The following is a 12,816-nucleotide window of genomic DNA, read 5'->3' on the forward strand; positions in this document are numbered from 1 at the left end:
GCCACTCAATATTTGTATATTATTACATCCCATGTATCAAATAGGTGGCCTTGAACTTTGCTCTTGATGCTTGAAGGGGCACAGCAATTTTTCTCCAGTAAGGGCCACTTTAAATTCAATCTCTTGTTGAGGGAAATGCAAATTTGTATTGGATCTTTGCAAAAGCCGCCCAAGGCATCGCAGCAGTTGCAATTGAAGTCCTGAAACTGCCTTACACTGTAGTGGACATTGAGACCATGACCTTCGTGACCTCCGTGTAATTCCAGGCCTGTTTATTTATTCAAAATGCATATTACCTGGGCCCAATTTTATTATAGAGCTAAAGTATAAAATAATGCTTAGCAGAAATGAGCAGGATACCAGTTACAAATTGTACACGCGGCATGATAGATTGGCTGGTAACCTTAATTGATAAGCATTACTTTGTTGTGCTTAGCCACTTAACAAAAAAAAATTGTTTTATGTTAATTGCTTATCTTTCATGTTTAACATTCTCACATTGCTTTATAAAAACAGACCCTATCAACAGACCTCAAGAAGACTCCGAACACCCTGGAAGATCTCAAGTTTGTCCTGCGCATCATCTCGGACATCAAGGACATGTCGCTGGACGTTGAGATGCGAATCACGGACATCGTGGAGCGTTACCGCACCCTAGAGATGTACAAGATAGAGGTCAGCGACGAAGAGAAGGAGACGTGCCGGAACTTCAAACTGATGTGGGATGATCTGTTCTTGGAGTCTAAACACGTGGATGCGAGCCTGATTGTGGTCAAGAAGAAATTCACTGAGGTAGGAATAATAATAATAATAATAATAACCGTATTTATAACGTGCCTTTTGCCAAAGGATACAAAGTGCCAGGTATTATTACTGCAGGGAGTGGGGCGAATTTTGAGATATAAGACCTATTCTTTAAGCACCATGTAATGGTTTACAAGGTGCTGTGGCGCAATATGCTGCCAATCCAGTCAGGAACAGCGGGGCGAACCCCTTCTCTTTTCGATAAGTGCACTGGGTTCTTTTACATGCGTTTACACAACACATGGGACCAACAGCTTTACGTCCCATCCGAAGGACGAAGCAATGGTTATGTGTCTTGCTTAAGGACACAAGTGTCACGGCTGGGAGAATGTTTTCATGTCAGTGCTCACACAGTCAGTGCTTGATTTTTCCTGAGTAACAAAGTAATTTCTTTGTGAAAAACTTGTGGATGTAAGCACAGAATCAATGCAATAAGGTTGTATGAAAAAATACAACCGTGTTACAAATGTGATTCCTAGTAGTGTGATAGGGTTGTATCTTTGGATGTAAGCCCAAAACCAATGGAGTAAATTGTGAAATTTACAAGTTTACAATATACAACCTTTTGGCCAAAGTGAATTATTACCTTGTTGCTCTGACATCAAAATGTAAACCGATTATCTTTGCAACAAAATTTGGACAAAAAGGATTTATTCTTACCTTCTGGCTGTTCATTTGAAGTTACAATGGTATTGAACGCTTTGGTTACAAAGAAATCAACAAGGGGCAAATTTCATAAAGCTCCTTAAGCAGAAAAAGTAGCTAAGCGCAACAAAATTATGCTTACCAGAACAAGGTTTTCAGACAAAATACCATGTCACATGTAGAATCCGTGACTGGCATCCTTCCTATTTTCCTGTGCAGAAAATCTTTAGGCAATGTTTTCTACTCTGTGAAATTTGGCTCAGAAGTTCACTGCACCAGACTGCCCAGACAAGAAATGTCAAGAAAAAAACTAACCGTTCTTTCTTTCTCCACAGATTACCCAAGATCAGATCAGCAATTTCAGTACCGAGTTAAATAGTTTCCAGAGCAAATTCAGACTAGAAGGGCCAGGAGCTGTGGGGAATAACTTGGACAAAGGTGAGTATTACTATTCGGTAACTACTCCAAGAACAGGCACGATGTTGAGTCCAGTAATATTAATACAAAAAACACATAAGACTCCACAAGACAAACTCACAATTTTTAAATCGGTAGACTGTGCAATATTTGCACGCATCAAAAATGAAAAACAAACAAAAAAGACTGAAGCTCCCAGAATGTACAAATCGTTACAGTTAAGTGGTGTGTTGTGGCTGAGCGGTCTACTGCATTGGTCTAAAGTTATGATGCTTAAATAATCGGAGTTGGGGTTAAAATCCCTGTCATGGCACTTGTGTCTTTGAGCAAGGACCATATTTACTTATCTTAACCTGTAATGGTTGCATAAGTTTGGGGATGAATGGTAAAAACAAAGGTTTTTACAATTTTGTATACAAATTAAATTTAGTTATATACCAATCAAAATTGTATTTATAACAAATTGTTGCAGGGGGATTTTCATTTTTTTTAGAGTATTTTATAAATAGAACTTAAAAAGAAGATTTTATTTCTGGAGTTTCACTTTCATTTTGGGTGGAATGGTTGGCTTGTGCGTAAAGCGCTCGCCTCTCACCAAAGTAACCCCGGTTCGATTCCCGGTCAGGGCCATATATGAGTTGAGTTGTGCGTTGGTTCTCTGCTGTGCCACAAGGGTTTTCCAGACCATTTGGTTTTCCTCCCTCGGGAAAATTCAAACACTTTCGATCTTGGCTGTGCTCCATGGTCATAATGGGTTGATGTGGCTGGCAGCCAAAGGCGCCCTTGCATGCCTGCTTCTCAAACATGTTGTAGCCGCGTCCTTCGCAATTCAGCTCTTAACTGCGAGTAAAGATGATTAGCCCCCCAAATTATTATACAATCTCATTGCTGTTTTTCTTGTTCAACCCTCGGTATTTCCATCTCTCAGGCGTTGAGCTGATGGAGGCGTTTAAGAGGGAGCTGTCCATCTACGAGAAAGATCGCCAAGAGCTCGCCAACGCTGAGAAGCTCTTTGATCTGTCAATCACCATGTACCCTGAACTCCTCCAAGTACAGAAAGAGATGACTGGACTGGATAAGATCTATGAAATCTACAAACAGCAGAAGGTAAGTGCACGCATGGGATTTCTCAGGGGGTTTTCCTGATTGCAGGATTTTTCCAAAATAATTTTTTCATTCATTTGTTTTTTATTCCAACTTGGAACACAACCCCTTAACCCCGGGGAGGGTTACATCAACATTTATAATAATAATAAAAAATAAGGACATGCATTTATATAGCTCCTGATACAGGGTTTCTTAGCGCTGAGACATGAAAGTAATAATACACTATATAATGACCATAACAAAGTATGATAAAATTAAAAGATGTAAATTTAAGTGAGATGAAATAGCTGAAACTGTAACAAGCTTAGACTGATCTAAATATGTGGGTTTTGAAATGCCCTTGAAATACTCCAGCAGAAATTTACAATTTTCTGATAAAGTGCCCTTCAGACAAGAAAGAAAAATGCCTTTTGCCCTTGCCTTTTCAAAATCGAAGCATACAGACCTGGTAGAGTATACTACATGAATTCTAATCTTGTCTTTTTGTTGGGGAGTGGACATTTTACAATTTTCTCATGCACATTATTAATATTTCTGGACAATGAATTGTGTCTTTGTTTTGTTTTTGTTTGTTTGTTTTAAATTGTGTACAGTCTGTATAATTTGGAATTTAACTGTGTTTTTGTGCGTTGATGTTTACTTTTAATATTTTTTTTTATGCTTATTGAGAGGCAACATCATGTAATTTCCCACTTTGGATTTAAAGACACTGGACACTATTGGTAATTGTCAAAGACCAGTTTTCTTACTTGGTGTATCTCAACATATACATAAAATAACCAACCTGTGAAAATTTGAGCTCAATCGGTCGTCGAAGTTGCGAGATAATAATGAAAGAAAAAACACCCTTGTCACACAAAGTTGTGTGCTTTCAGATGCTTGATTTCCAGACCTCAAATTCTAAACTCGAGGTCTCGAAATCAAATTCGTGGGAAAAATACTTCTTTCTCGAAAACTAAGTCACTTCAGAGGGAGCCGTTTCTCCCAATGTTTTATACCATCAACCTCTCCCCATTACTCGTTACCAAGTAAGGTTTTATGCTAATAATTATTTTGAGTAATTACCAATAGTGTCCACTGCCTTTAATAAAGTTTTATCTAATCTAATCTATACACTCCCCTCCATTTCCTCTACCTCTCCCTTGCAGGCTGCCCGTGAGGAGTGGGCTCAGACCCTCTGGGCAAACCTGAACGTCAGCCATCTAGTGGACGGTATCGACACTTTCATCAAGGGCCTGAAGAAACTACCCAGAGAGGTGAAGAGTACTTCCACTGCTCACATGGTAGAGGGGCGCATGAAGGAATTCAAAGATGCCATCCCGCTGTTTGTGGATCTGAAGAACGAGGCGCTTAGAGAAAGGTGACAATATTAGACAAATATAAATTATAATGGTAATAACTGGATTTATACAGCGCCAAAGGATGCAAGGTGCTTAAAGCCATTGGACCCTTTCGGTACAGAAAAAAAAAAAGTTCACAGATTTACAAATAACTTACAGGGTTTACAGAAGGTAGTGGTGAAAGACTTCTCTTGAAATATTATTCCATTGAACGCTTTACTTTTTGAGAAAACAGTAAAGCAATATCAATTCTCAATACTGAGAATTACGGATTTATGTTAAACACATGTCATGACATGGCGAAACGTGCGGAGACAAGGGTGGGTTTTCCTGTTATTTTCTCCCGACTCTGATGACTGATTGAGCCTAAATTTTCACAGGTTTGTTATTTGATATAGAAGTTGTGATATACAAAGTGTTGGCCTTGGACAATACTGTTTACCGAAAAGGGTCCAATGGCTTTAAAGGCAGTGGACACTACTGGTAATTACTCAAAATAATTATCATCATAAAACCTCCCCTGATTACGAGTAATGGAGAGAGGTTGATAGTATAAAACATTGTGAGAAAAGACTCCCTCTGAAGTGACGTAGTTTTCGAGAAAGAAGTAATTTTCCACGAATTTGATTTCGAGACCTCAAGTTTAGAATTTGAGGTCTCGAAATCAAGCATCAGAAAGCACACAACTTCGTATGACAAGGGTGTTTTTTCTTTCATTATTATCTTGCAACTTCGACGACCGATTGAGCTCAAATTTCCACAGGTTTGTTATTTGATGCATATGTTGAGAACCACCAACTGTGAAGACTAGTCTTTGACAATTACCAATAGTGTCCAGTGTCTTTAAGGAGAAAAAGAAAGATCAATGTGATGGTGGCATCCAGCTACAGGAACAATAGCACTCTTCGATAGAAAAATTTCTTAATCCTTCAAACCAAGTCCCCTGCAATTTTCCTGCAGTTGTTTTCATATAAATTCTATAAAATTTGATATGTAAAAGTAATAATAATAGGCAGTTGTTACATTGTGCCTCACATACCTGAGGGCATCTGAAAGCGCAATCTATTTTATCTGCAAGATATGCAGAGCCAAGTTTAAAATTTACACCCATTAACATAGCACCATAAAACGGTTCACAAGGTGCAAAAACCAAAAACCAAACAAGAATTACTTAATTGGTGTCCCAAAAAGTCCTTTGGAGTTTGATTTAACGCAGTTGCTAAACGCATTCAATTCCGCACTCTTGTTCATACATACAAGTCTCTCAACAACCTGTCTCCGAGTTACCTCTCATCTCTACTTCATACCAGGAAGACTTCTTCGTACTGTCTTCGCTCCTCTGTCGGAGGATGTCTTCAAGTTCCCAAATCTCGTAAACAGGCTGGTGACCAAGCTTTTTCTGTCTCTGCCCCAAGGCTATGGAATAACCTTCCCGCTCATGTTAGAAGTTCAACTGGTCTCACCCCTTTTAAAAAGGCCCTCAAGACTCATCTTTTCTCTGCTCGCATGTAATCTGGGTTTCTCAAGTGTACCCCCCCCCCCCCCAACCCTGCCCTTCTGGCTCTCTGTTCTTTTCATTTTCGAGCGCTTTGCATCCTCTGGTAAAAGGCGCTATACAAATGTCATGTTTATTATTATTTATTTAATTATTCTAACTACTGACCTCTGACCCCTTGACAGACATTGGAAGGAGTTGATGCAGAAGACAGGCAAGTCATTTGACATGAACCCAGACACCTTCACCTTGGAGAACCTGTTTGCGATGGAGCTGCATAACTACAAAGACGTCATTGGGGATATTGTCACCAGCGCCTCTAAGGAATTGAGTATTGAAAAGGTAAAGTAACTGCTGCCAAAGGCAAAGTATACTTTTGGTTTTGGGAACCAGTCAGTTTCGTTTTATTTAAAGATTGAAGATTAAAAATATTTTATTGTCATGATAAAAAGCATGAAATTCGTGTTCCCTGTTAATAAGGGGAATACATACACGTAATGAGTACAGGCATAACAACAATAGACAACAAGAATCATATATAAATACAAGAAAACTAACCTCTGATAATTTCGTTTTGAAAGGCGGCAGTGTTTTTTAGACATTGCCAAAATTCCGGAGTGATTAACCTCTAACTTCTAACCAAAAGTTCCCTTTGCAAAGTGAAAAACAGCCTTGGCCTCTCAAAGTTGAAATTCCCGTCCCGTTAACAACTAAAGAATTGTCTATGCAGGGCATCAAGGAAGTGAGTGACGTCTGGGACAACATGAAGTTCAACGTCAACAAGTACATGAAGGGCACCCAGGAGAGAGGGTACATCCTAGGGGCGGTGGACGAGGTCCTGCAGAACCTGGACGATAACTCCATGAACCTACAGAGCATGTCCGCATCTCGATTCATCGGTCCCTTCCTGAACACCGTCCAGACCTGGGAGAAGAGTCTGTCACTCATTGGGGAAGTTCTGGAGGTGAGTCTCCAAGACACTGGTAGCTCTGTTTAATACAGGGATGTGGTTTCTCTGTTTTCAATCGAAAAATCGCAGGTCGCAGTTTTGCATGTCTTGCTCAGCCAATGTGTCTTTGTTCACCTGAAAATTTATATTCATAAATACCTAAGACAGTTTATCTATTCTGATTGGTCAGAGTAAAAAGTGTTATAACATGGGCGTGACTCGCGTTCTTGCACCTGTGTGTATTAGACAGTTTCTTCATTCCTTTTGGTTGAGAGCAACGGCTGAAACAGTTTTGCAATATCACGCGATGCCTGTGACGCGCACAGCATCTCCTTATAAGGAGTTGTTTACCCGATCGGGCCGAGGGCCTAACCATTTCATAGCTGGAGGGTGTTGTGTTGAAAGAAAACACTGAATAATTATAATTTTTGCATTTATTTTACCTTGTGACCAAAGGTGTTGATGTTTTTTTACCGTAAAGATATATAAGAATGGGAATCAAATTGTGTTGAATCGGTTTTCAACAAGTGGTTTGAACCCGCCGAGGCCTGGTTCTTGATAATTTACCTCGACTTTGTCACGGTAAAATTATCAAGAACCAGGCCTCGTTGGGATTAAACCACTAGTTGAAAACCTCTTCACCACACATTGATTCCCTTATTTAACCCTTTAGAGACCATAGCGGCTGCAAGCGGCTTGTACCAAAATGCCCCGAGCAGCCGCAAACGGCTCCAATATTTCTTGACCAACTTTTGACGCAGTGTAAAACTCTACCCTAATTATTTTGCTAGGTTTGGATGGTTGTACAGCGTAAATGGATGTACTTGGAGAGTATCTTCATCGGTGGTGACATCAGATCCCAGCTGCCTGAAGAGGCCAAGAAGTTTGACGCCATCGATAAGACATTCAAGAAGGTACATAGTTTAGCATTATTATATGAAATATTTGCCTTATTCAAGCCAAAACATTGTGTCCTAATGGCTTTTATAAGCAAAAGCTTTAATAGATGTTTTTTGTGTGTTTGTTTTGGGTTTTTGGTTTTATCAAGCAAAAGCTCTTTAACAATTTCAAGTGGTTGTCCACGACTCGAAGGCCAGTTATATGAGCATTGGGCCAGTAATTTGTCTGGACAAGTCCGGTGGTCTTGTTTTTGACACTTTCATAGTATTTCTTCACTGCATTAAAACTTTTAACGAAATGAAAAGATGTTCAAATATTGACTTGGACTTTGAATCCAATAAATCGCAGTGTGCTTACCATACCCATCAGACAAATGAGATTAGTTTAAGTCTTTTTGTAAGTGTCGTTAAAAAAAAAAAAGCATTTTAAAACACTCGGTTCTCATTTTTATTTTGGTCAAAATAATGCTTGTCCAGTATAAATGTTGAACTTCAAGCCCTGCAGTGTTATGTTTTTTTTCACCCAAACTCAACCCCTATTGAAATTTTTCACTTAATAGTTGCATCCTTTATTGTAATACTTTTTTTTCGAACATTGTCATGAATTTCTTTTACTTCTTTCCATCATTAATTTTCGTTTCACCTGCTCCACCCCCCCAGATCATGCAAGACACAACGGCCAACCCCCGCATCAAGGATGCCTGCCACGTCCCCAACCGCCTGCAGGATCTAGAGATGATCAGTACGGGTCTGGAGCGATGCCAGAAGAGTCTCAACGACTACCTGGACTCCAAGAGGAATGCCTTCCCAAGGTTCTTCTTCATCTCGGATGACGAGCTGCTCTCCATCTTGGGAAGCAGTGACCCAACCTGCGTTCAGGAGCACATCATTAAGGTTGGTGTTAGATTCAATATTGGCTGCGTAAGATTAGCTTCCCCGGGTAGACCCCAGTGAGCTCATCGGGGGGAGCCCCTGACATGAACTAATCAAACGCAAACTTTACCCGGCATTCACAGCAAAGCCTCTTGTGTCAGCTGACCATAACTACTTTCACTGTGTGCATTATGTCCGTGGATTCACAAATAGACTGTAAAATAAATATTCTCAAGGTAAAACAAAATAATCATTCAAAATAATAAATTCAAAATAATCATTCTCACTATCAAGGCACTCCAAGGTTCAGCCCCACTCTATATTCAAAACCTGTTGACTCCCCGTACTACAAGACCGGGTCTTAGATTCACCAGCAACATGCTCCTTGTTCCCCGGTCTCGTCTAGCCAGCTACGGGGACAGGGGGTTTTCCATTACAGCACCCAGGCTCTGGAATTCACTCCCTGAAAACCTCAGGGAAATCCATGACATCTCCATCTTTCAGCATCAACTTAAGACACACCTGTTCACACTTGCTTTCCCCAACACTTGAGAATTTTCCCTCTTTCCATCTTGACCGGCGCCTTTGAATGGTTTTTCACCAGATTTAGCGCGCCTTTATAAATGCTGTGTTATTATTATTATTATTAAAACAGCAACGTTCAATTATTTTACAAGCCCGTGTTGATTCAAAAGTACTTGACTTTGAATTTTAAAAACCTGAATGCTTGTTTTGAAGGGTGAAAATGTGTGTCAAACTTTCTTATACAAAAATAATAATGAACCAATGGTGGCCATTGATATACTTTCATCAAGACGCCATTCACCTCGGGTCAGCCCCATGTGACCTGCTCCTCAACAAGGGTTCTTGGGGGTGAGCAAATCAAACGCAGCCAATGTGCCATGAGTTTATGCTACCAGCGCTCACTTTTTAATTAAGAGCAATATATACTCTCAATTAATCTCAGATGTATGACAACATCGCCTCACTGCGTCTACAAGAAGGCAACAACAAGGAGACTCTGGTGTCTGCCATGGTGTCGGCCGAGGGTGAAGTGATGGAGTTCCGACAGAACATCCCGGCCGAAGGACGCGTAGAGGACTGGATGACCAACGTCCTGGTAGAGATGAGACGAACCAACAGGCTAATTACTAAGGAGGCCGTCTTTACATACTGTGCCGATAACATCGACAGGTACGTGAATGAATCACTTAGCAGCTTGCGAAGAGATGCTAAAAATGATTTTGTTTACGACCTCCCCCCTTTACTATTAATCTAGATATTGGTCTACACACAGAATTTGTTTGGGCAAGTTCAAGCTACAACATTTCTCTATACTCTCAGCAAAATAACTGCTAACAAGACTTGCCCCCTTTACCGTGTTTTTTGTCTTATCTACATTAATACAAGATGAAACAGAATGAACTGATGAACTATTCAAAAAAAGAAAAAAAATTCCTACACCTTTAATCAGCCATATGATGCAAGAGAAACGTTTGTTTATTGTTGTTTCTTTTTCTCCCTTCTTCAGGGTGCAATGGATGTACAAGTATCAGGGTATGATCGTCCTAGCCACTAACCAGGTCTGGTGGACGTGGGAAGTAGAAGACGTCTTCAATAAGGTGATCAAGCTAGGAGATAAGATGGCGATGAAGAAGTACGCCAAGAAGATGCATCAACAGATCAACGATCTTGTGGTTCAGGTATTGATCGTGTTATTATTTCATTTTATCACAGCATGTAAAAGAAAGATCACATTTTCCTTTGTGCCTGTTACTCCTCGAGTCGGGCTATGTTCCGTAACTTTAGATCTTGAGGTTTTTTTTTCAGGATCCTTGCTGTTCCCCAAAGCACCGCATTCTGTAACAGATCTATTCTCACATTTATCCCTATTTTGTCTAAATGTTTCCATAGTGCTTTCCGAATGGTTCTAAGCGCTCCAACCACCACGGGTGCTACTTTTACTTTCACCTGCCAAATCTTACAAAGTTCCTTGGCCAGATCTTGGTACTTTTGGATCTTGTCCATCTCTTTCGAAGCTACCCTTATAACTCCCGGCACAGCTATGTCAATGAGATGACACATTTTCTTTTTGTCATTTACTCATCTTCATTTTGTCTTTGTCCCAGGTGCGATCCCCTTTGTCCAATAATGATCGTAAGAAGTACAACAGTGTCCTGATCATTGATGTACATGCCAGAGATATCATCGATGGCTTCGTCAGAGACAGGTAACCGCTGATTTAACAGTGACTAGAATAAGTATTGTCGTCTAGTTGCTGAACTCTAGTTCTGAATGGCCAGTGGAAACTGGCCGTTTAAGACCTTGTTGCAACTCTGTTAATCCCTTATTATAGCCCCAACATTTGGTTTCATACTTAATGTCTTCCCTTCATTCTGTGAAATACCATAAAATAAGTTCACAATTTCAAGAGGAGAAAAAAGTCAAAGACTAATTATTTTGATGGGGGGGGGGGGCAACAGAAATTAATTTCTAAATCCATATTGTTTTAATCATGCAAAAGACTGAAATGGTGTTCATTTAAAAAATGTAAATAAAAACAACACTTTTTAAAAGTTTTCAGATTTTCAGGTACCAGTCTATTCTTTCTCATTTCAGTATCTTAGACGCCAGGGAGTTTGAATGGGAGAGCCAGCTGCGATTCTACTGGGACAGGGAACCAGACGAGCTGAATGTCAGACAGTGTACGGGAACCTTCGGCTATGGTTACGAGTACATGGGACTGAACGGTCGGCTGGTCATCACACCGCTGACCGACAGAATCTATCTTACACTTACTCAGGTACTGGAAGCGTGTCTGAAAGTTTTGTTATCTGTCTCTTCATCAATTTGGGAATCAAAACCGTTGTGCACAATTTTGACTCTCAAAATAAAGACAAGATGTAAGGCACGTGTAAGTGCGCTGCCCATTGTGCAAGGGATCTATAGAGGGGAATGTTTATTGTTTATGCAGTCCTCATTAGGCGAGTCTTGAGGGAAGTTTTGAACAAAGCCAGCGATGGAAACCAAGTTTAATACGATCCGGTAACTTGTTCCACAATGAAGGAACAGCAAAAGTACCATCACATCTGCGCCATGCAACTACACCTGGACACTTCAAGAAACTATTTAAGACTCATTTATACAGAAATGCTTTACTGTTCTATTTGACTTTAGGAACATCTTGAGTTTGGACTTTTTTTGTCGCATCTTCTGTGGACGCTTTGCACCTTGTAACTGTAGGGAAAAACGCGCCTGATATAAATGCTGATATGTATGTATGCATGATTCGAAGTAAATGCTCTTTGACCCCATGATGTAAAACTTACCGTGGATTTATTGTGATTTTTGGTTGTAGGCTTTGTCCATGCAGCTTGGTGGTGCTCCTGCAGGCCCAGCGGGTACTGGGAAGACTGAGACCACTAAGGATCTAGCCAAGGCATTGGGTCTTCTCTGTGTTGTCACGAACTGTGGTGAGGGTATGGATTACAAGGTAAGGTTGCTCATATTATTCTCTGTCTCTTTGTAAATTTCAGGCATGATAGTCTTCCTACTTTAGGCTACAGATGTAATTTGATTTTGTCCTTGAAAACATCCGAAAAGTTGTGATGAAATAGCCTGGATGATGTTCTAAAGCCTACATTTTGGTCAGCCCTTTTACTAAATAAAATGTTCCTACTTTTTTTTTTTTTTTTAAGAGAGGTTAAAATATTACATCTTTTCTCAAAACTTTTAAAAGCTCACTTCTTGTTCAATGATTTTGATATTTTTTCATTCATTCATTCGTTTTGTTTTAGTACTGTTTTATCTTAAACTGAAGCCAAGTTAATGTCGCTTATATCCTTCTCTGTCTGTCCAGTTCAAAATTTCTATTCAAAAGCTCACTTCTTGTTAAGTTAATTTGTAGGATGTCAAACTTTGTGTTGTCAAAGTATTATTAGATGAGGTTTGTGGAAACATGTGAAAATCTCATTTTGAGTAGTGTGGGTTCTGAAAACAACCTGCGGTTGATAGCTGAACGTCTTGAGTAGACTGCTGGACCCTGGATGCTGCTTTTAAAAGTACTGCCTTGTTGCAGATTGGGCTGGCTTAGCTCGGCAGCCAACATCTGAATTTTTTGTTAAACAAGTAAACAAGGCCGAAAAACCACAGGCTTCATAGTGTTACTGAAAACTTCTTTAGATTTATTAACTTTTGGTTTTATCCATATACACCGATGTGTGTTAGCACTGTATACTCGGTACTTACTCTGTCAACAAAATCAAAGGCATAATACTTGGGTGGGAT

The 12,816-nt window shown here is 39.9% G+C and overlaps 1 protein-coding gene across 1 annotated transcript in view; it reads left to right on the forward strand.

The window, feature by feature from the left end:
- The window catches only part of LOC117290430 (dynein heavy chain 10, axonemal-like), a 64,310-nt gene that overhangs the window by 14,674 nt on the left and 36,820 nt on the right, over nt 1–12,816 (forward strand). Inside the window, exons 20-32 of the mRNA XM_033771841.1 lie at nt 517–792; nt 1,785–1,887; nt 2,795–2,973; nt 4,122–4,333; nt 5,994–6,150; nt 6,539–6,772; nt 7,549–7,671; nt 8,317–8,550; nt 9,497–9,723; nt 10,061–10,232; nt 10,659–10,759; nt 11,149–11,332; nt 11,888–12,022. Coding sequence (XP_033627732.1) covers nt 517–792; nt 1,785–1,887; nt 2,795–2,973; nt 4,122–4,333; nt 5,994–6,150; nt 6,539–6,772; nt 7,549–7,671; nt 8,317–8,550; nt 9,497–9,723; nt 10,061–10,232; nt 10,659–10,759; nt 11,149–11,332; nt 11,888–12,022 — 2,337 coding nt within the window. The remainder of the gene's footprint in view (nt 1–516; nt 793–1,784; nt 1,888–2,794; nt 2,974–4,121; nt 4,334–5,993; nt 6,151–6,538; nt 6,773–7,548; nt 7,672–8,316; nt 8,551–9,496; nt 9,724–10,060; nt 10,233–10,658; nt 10,760–11,148; nt 11,333–11,887; nt 12,023–12,816) is intronic.

Source organism: Asterias rubens, chromosome 5, assembly GCF_902459465.1.
Source record: "Asterias rubens chromosome 5, eAstRub1.3, whole genome shotgun sequence".
In the NCBI taxonomy this organism is placed as follows: Eukaryota; Metazoa; Echinodermata; class Asteroidea; order Forcipulatida; family Asteriidae; genus Asterias; species Asterias rubens.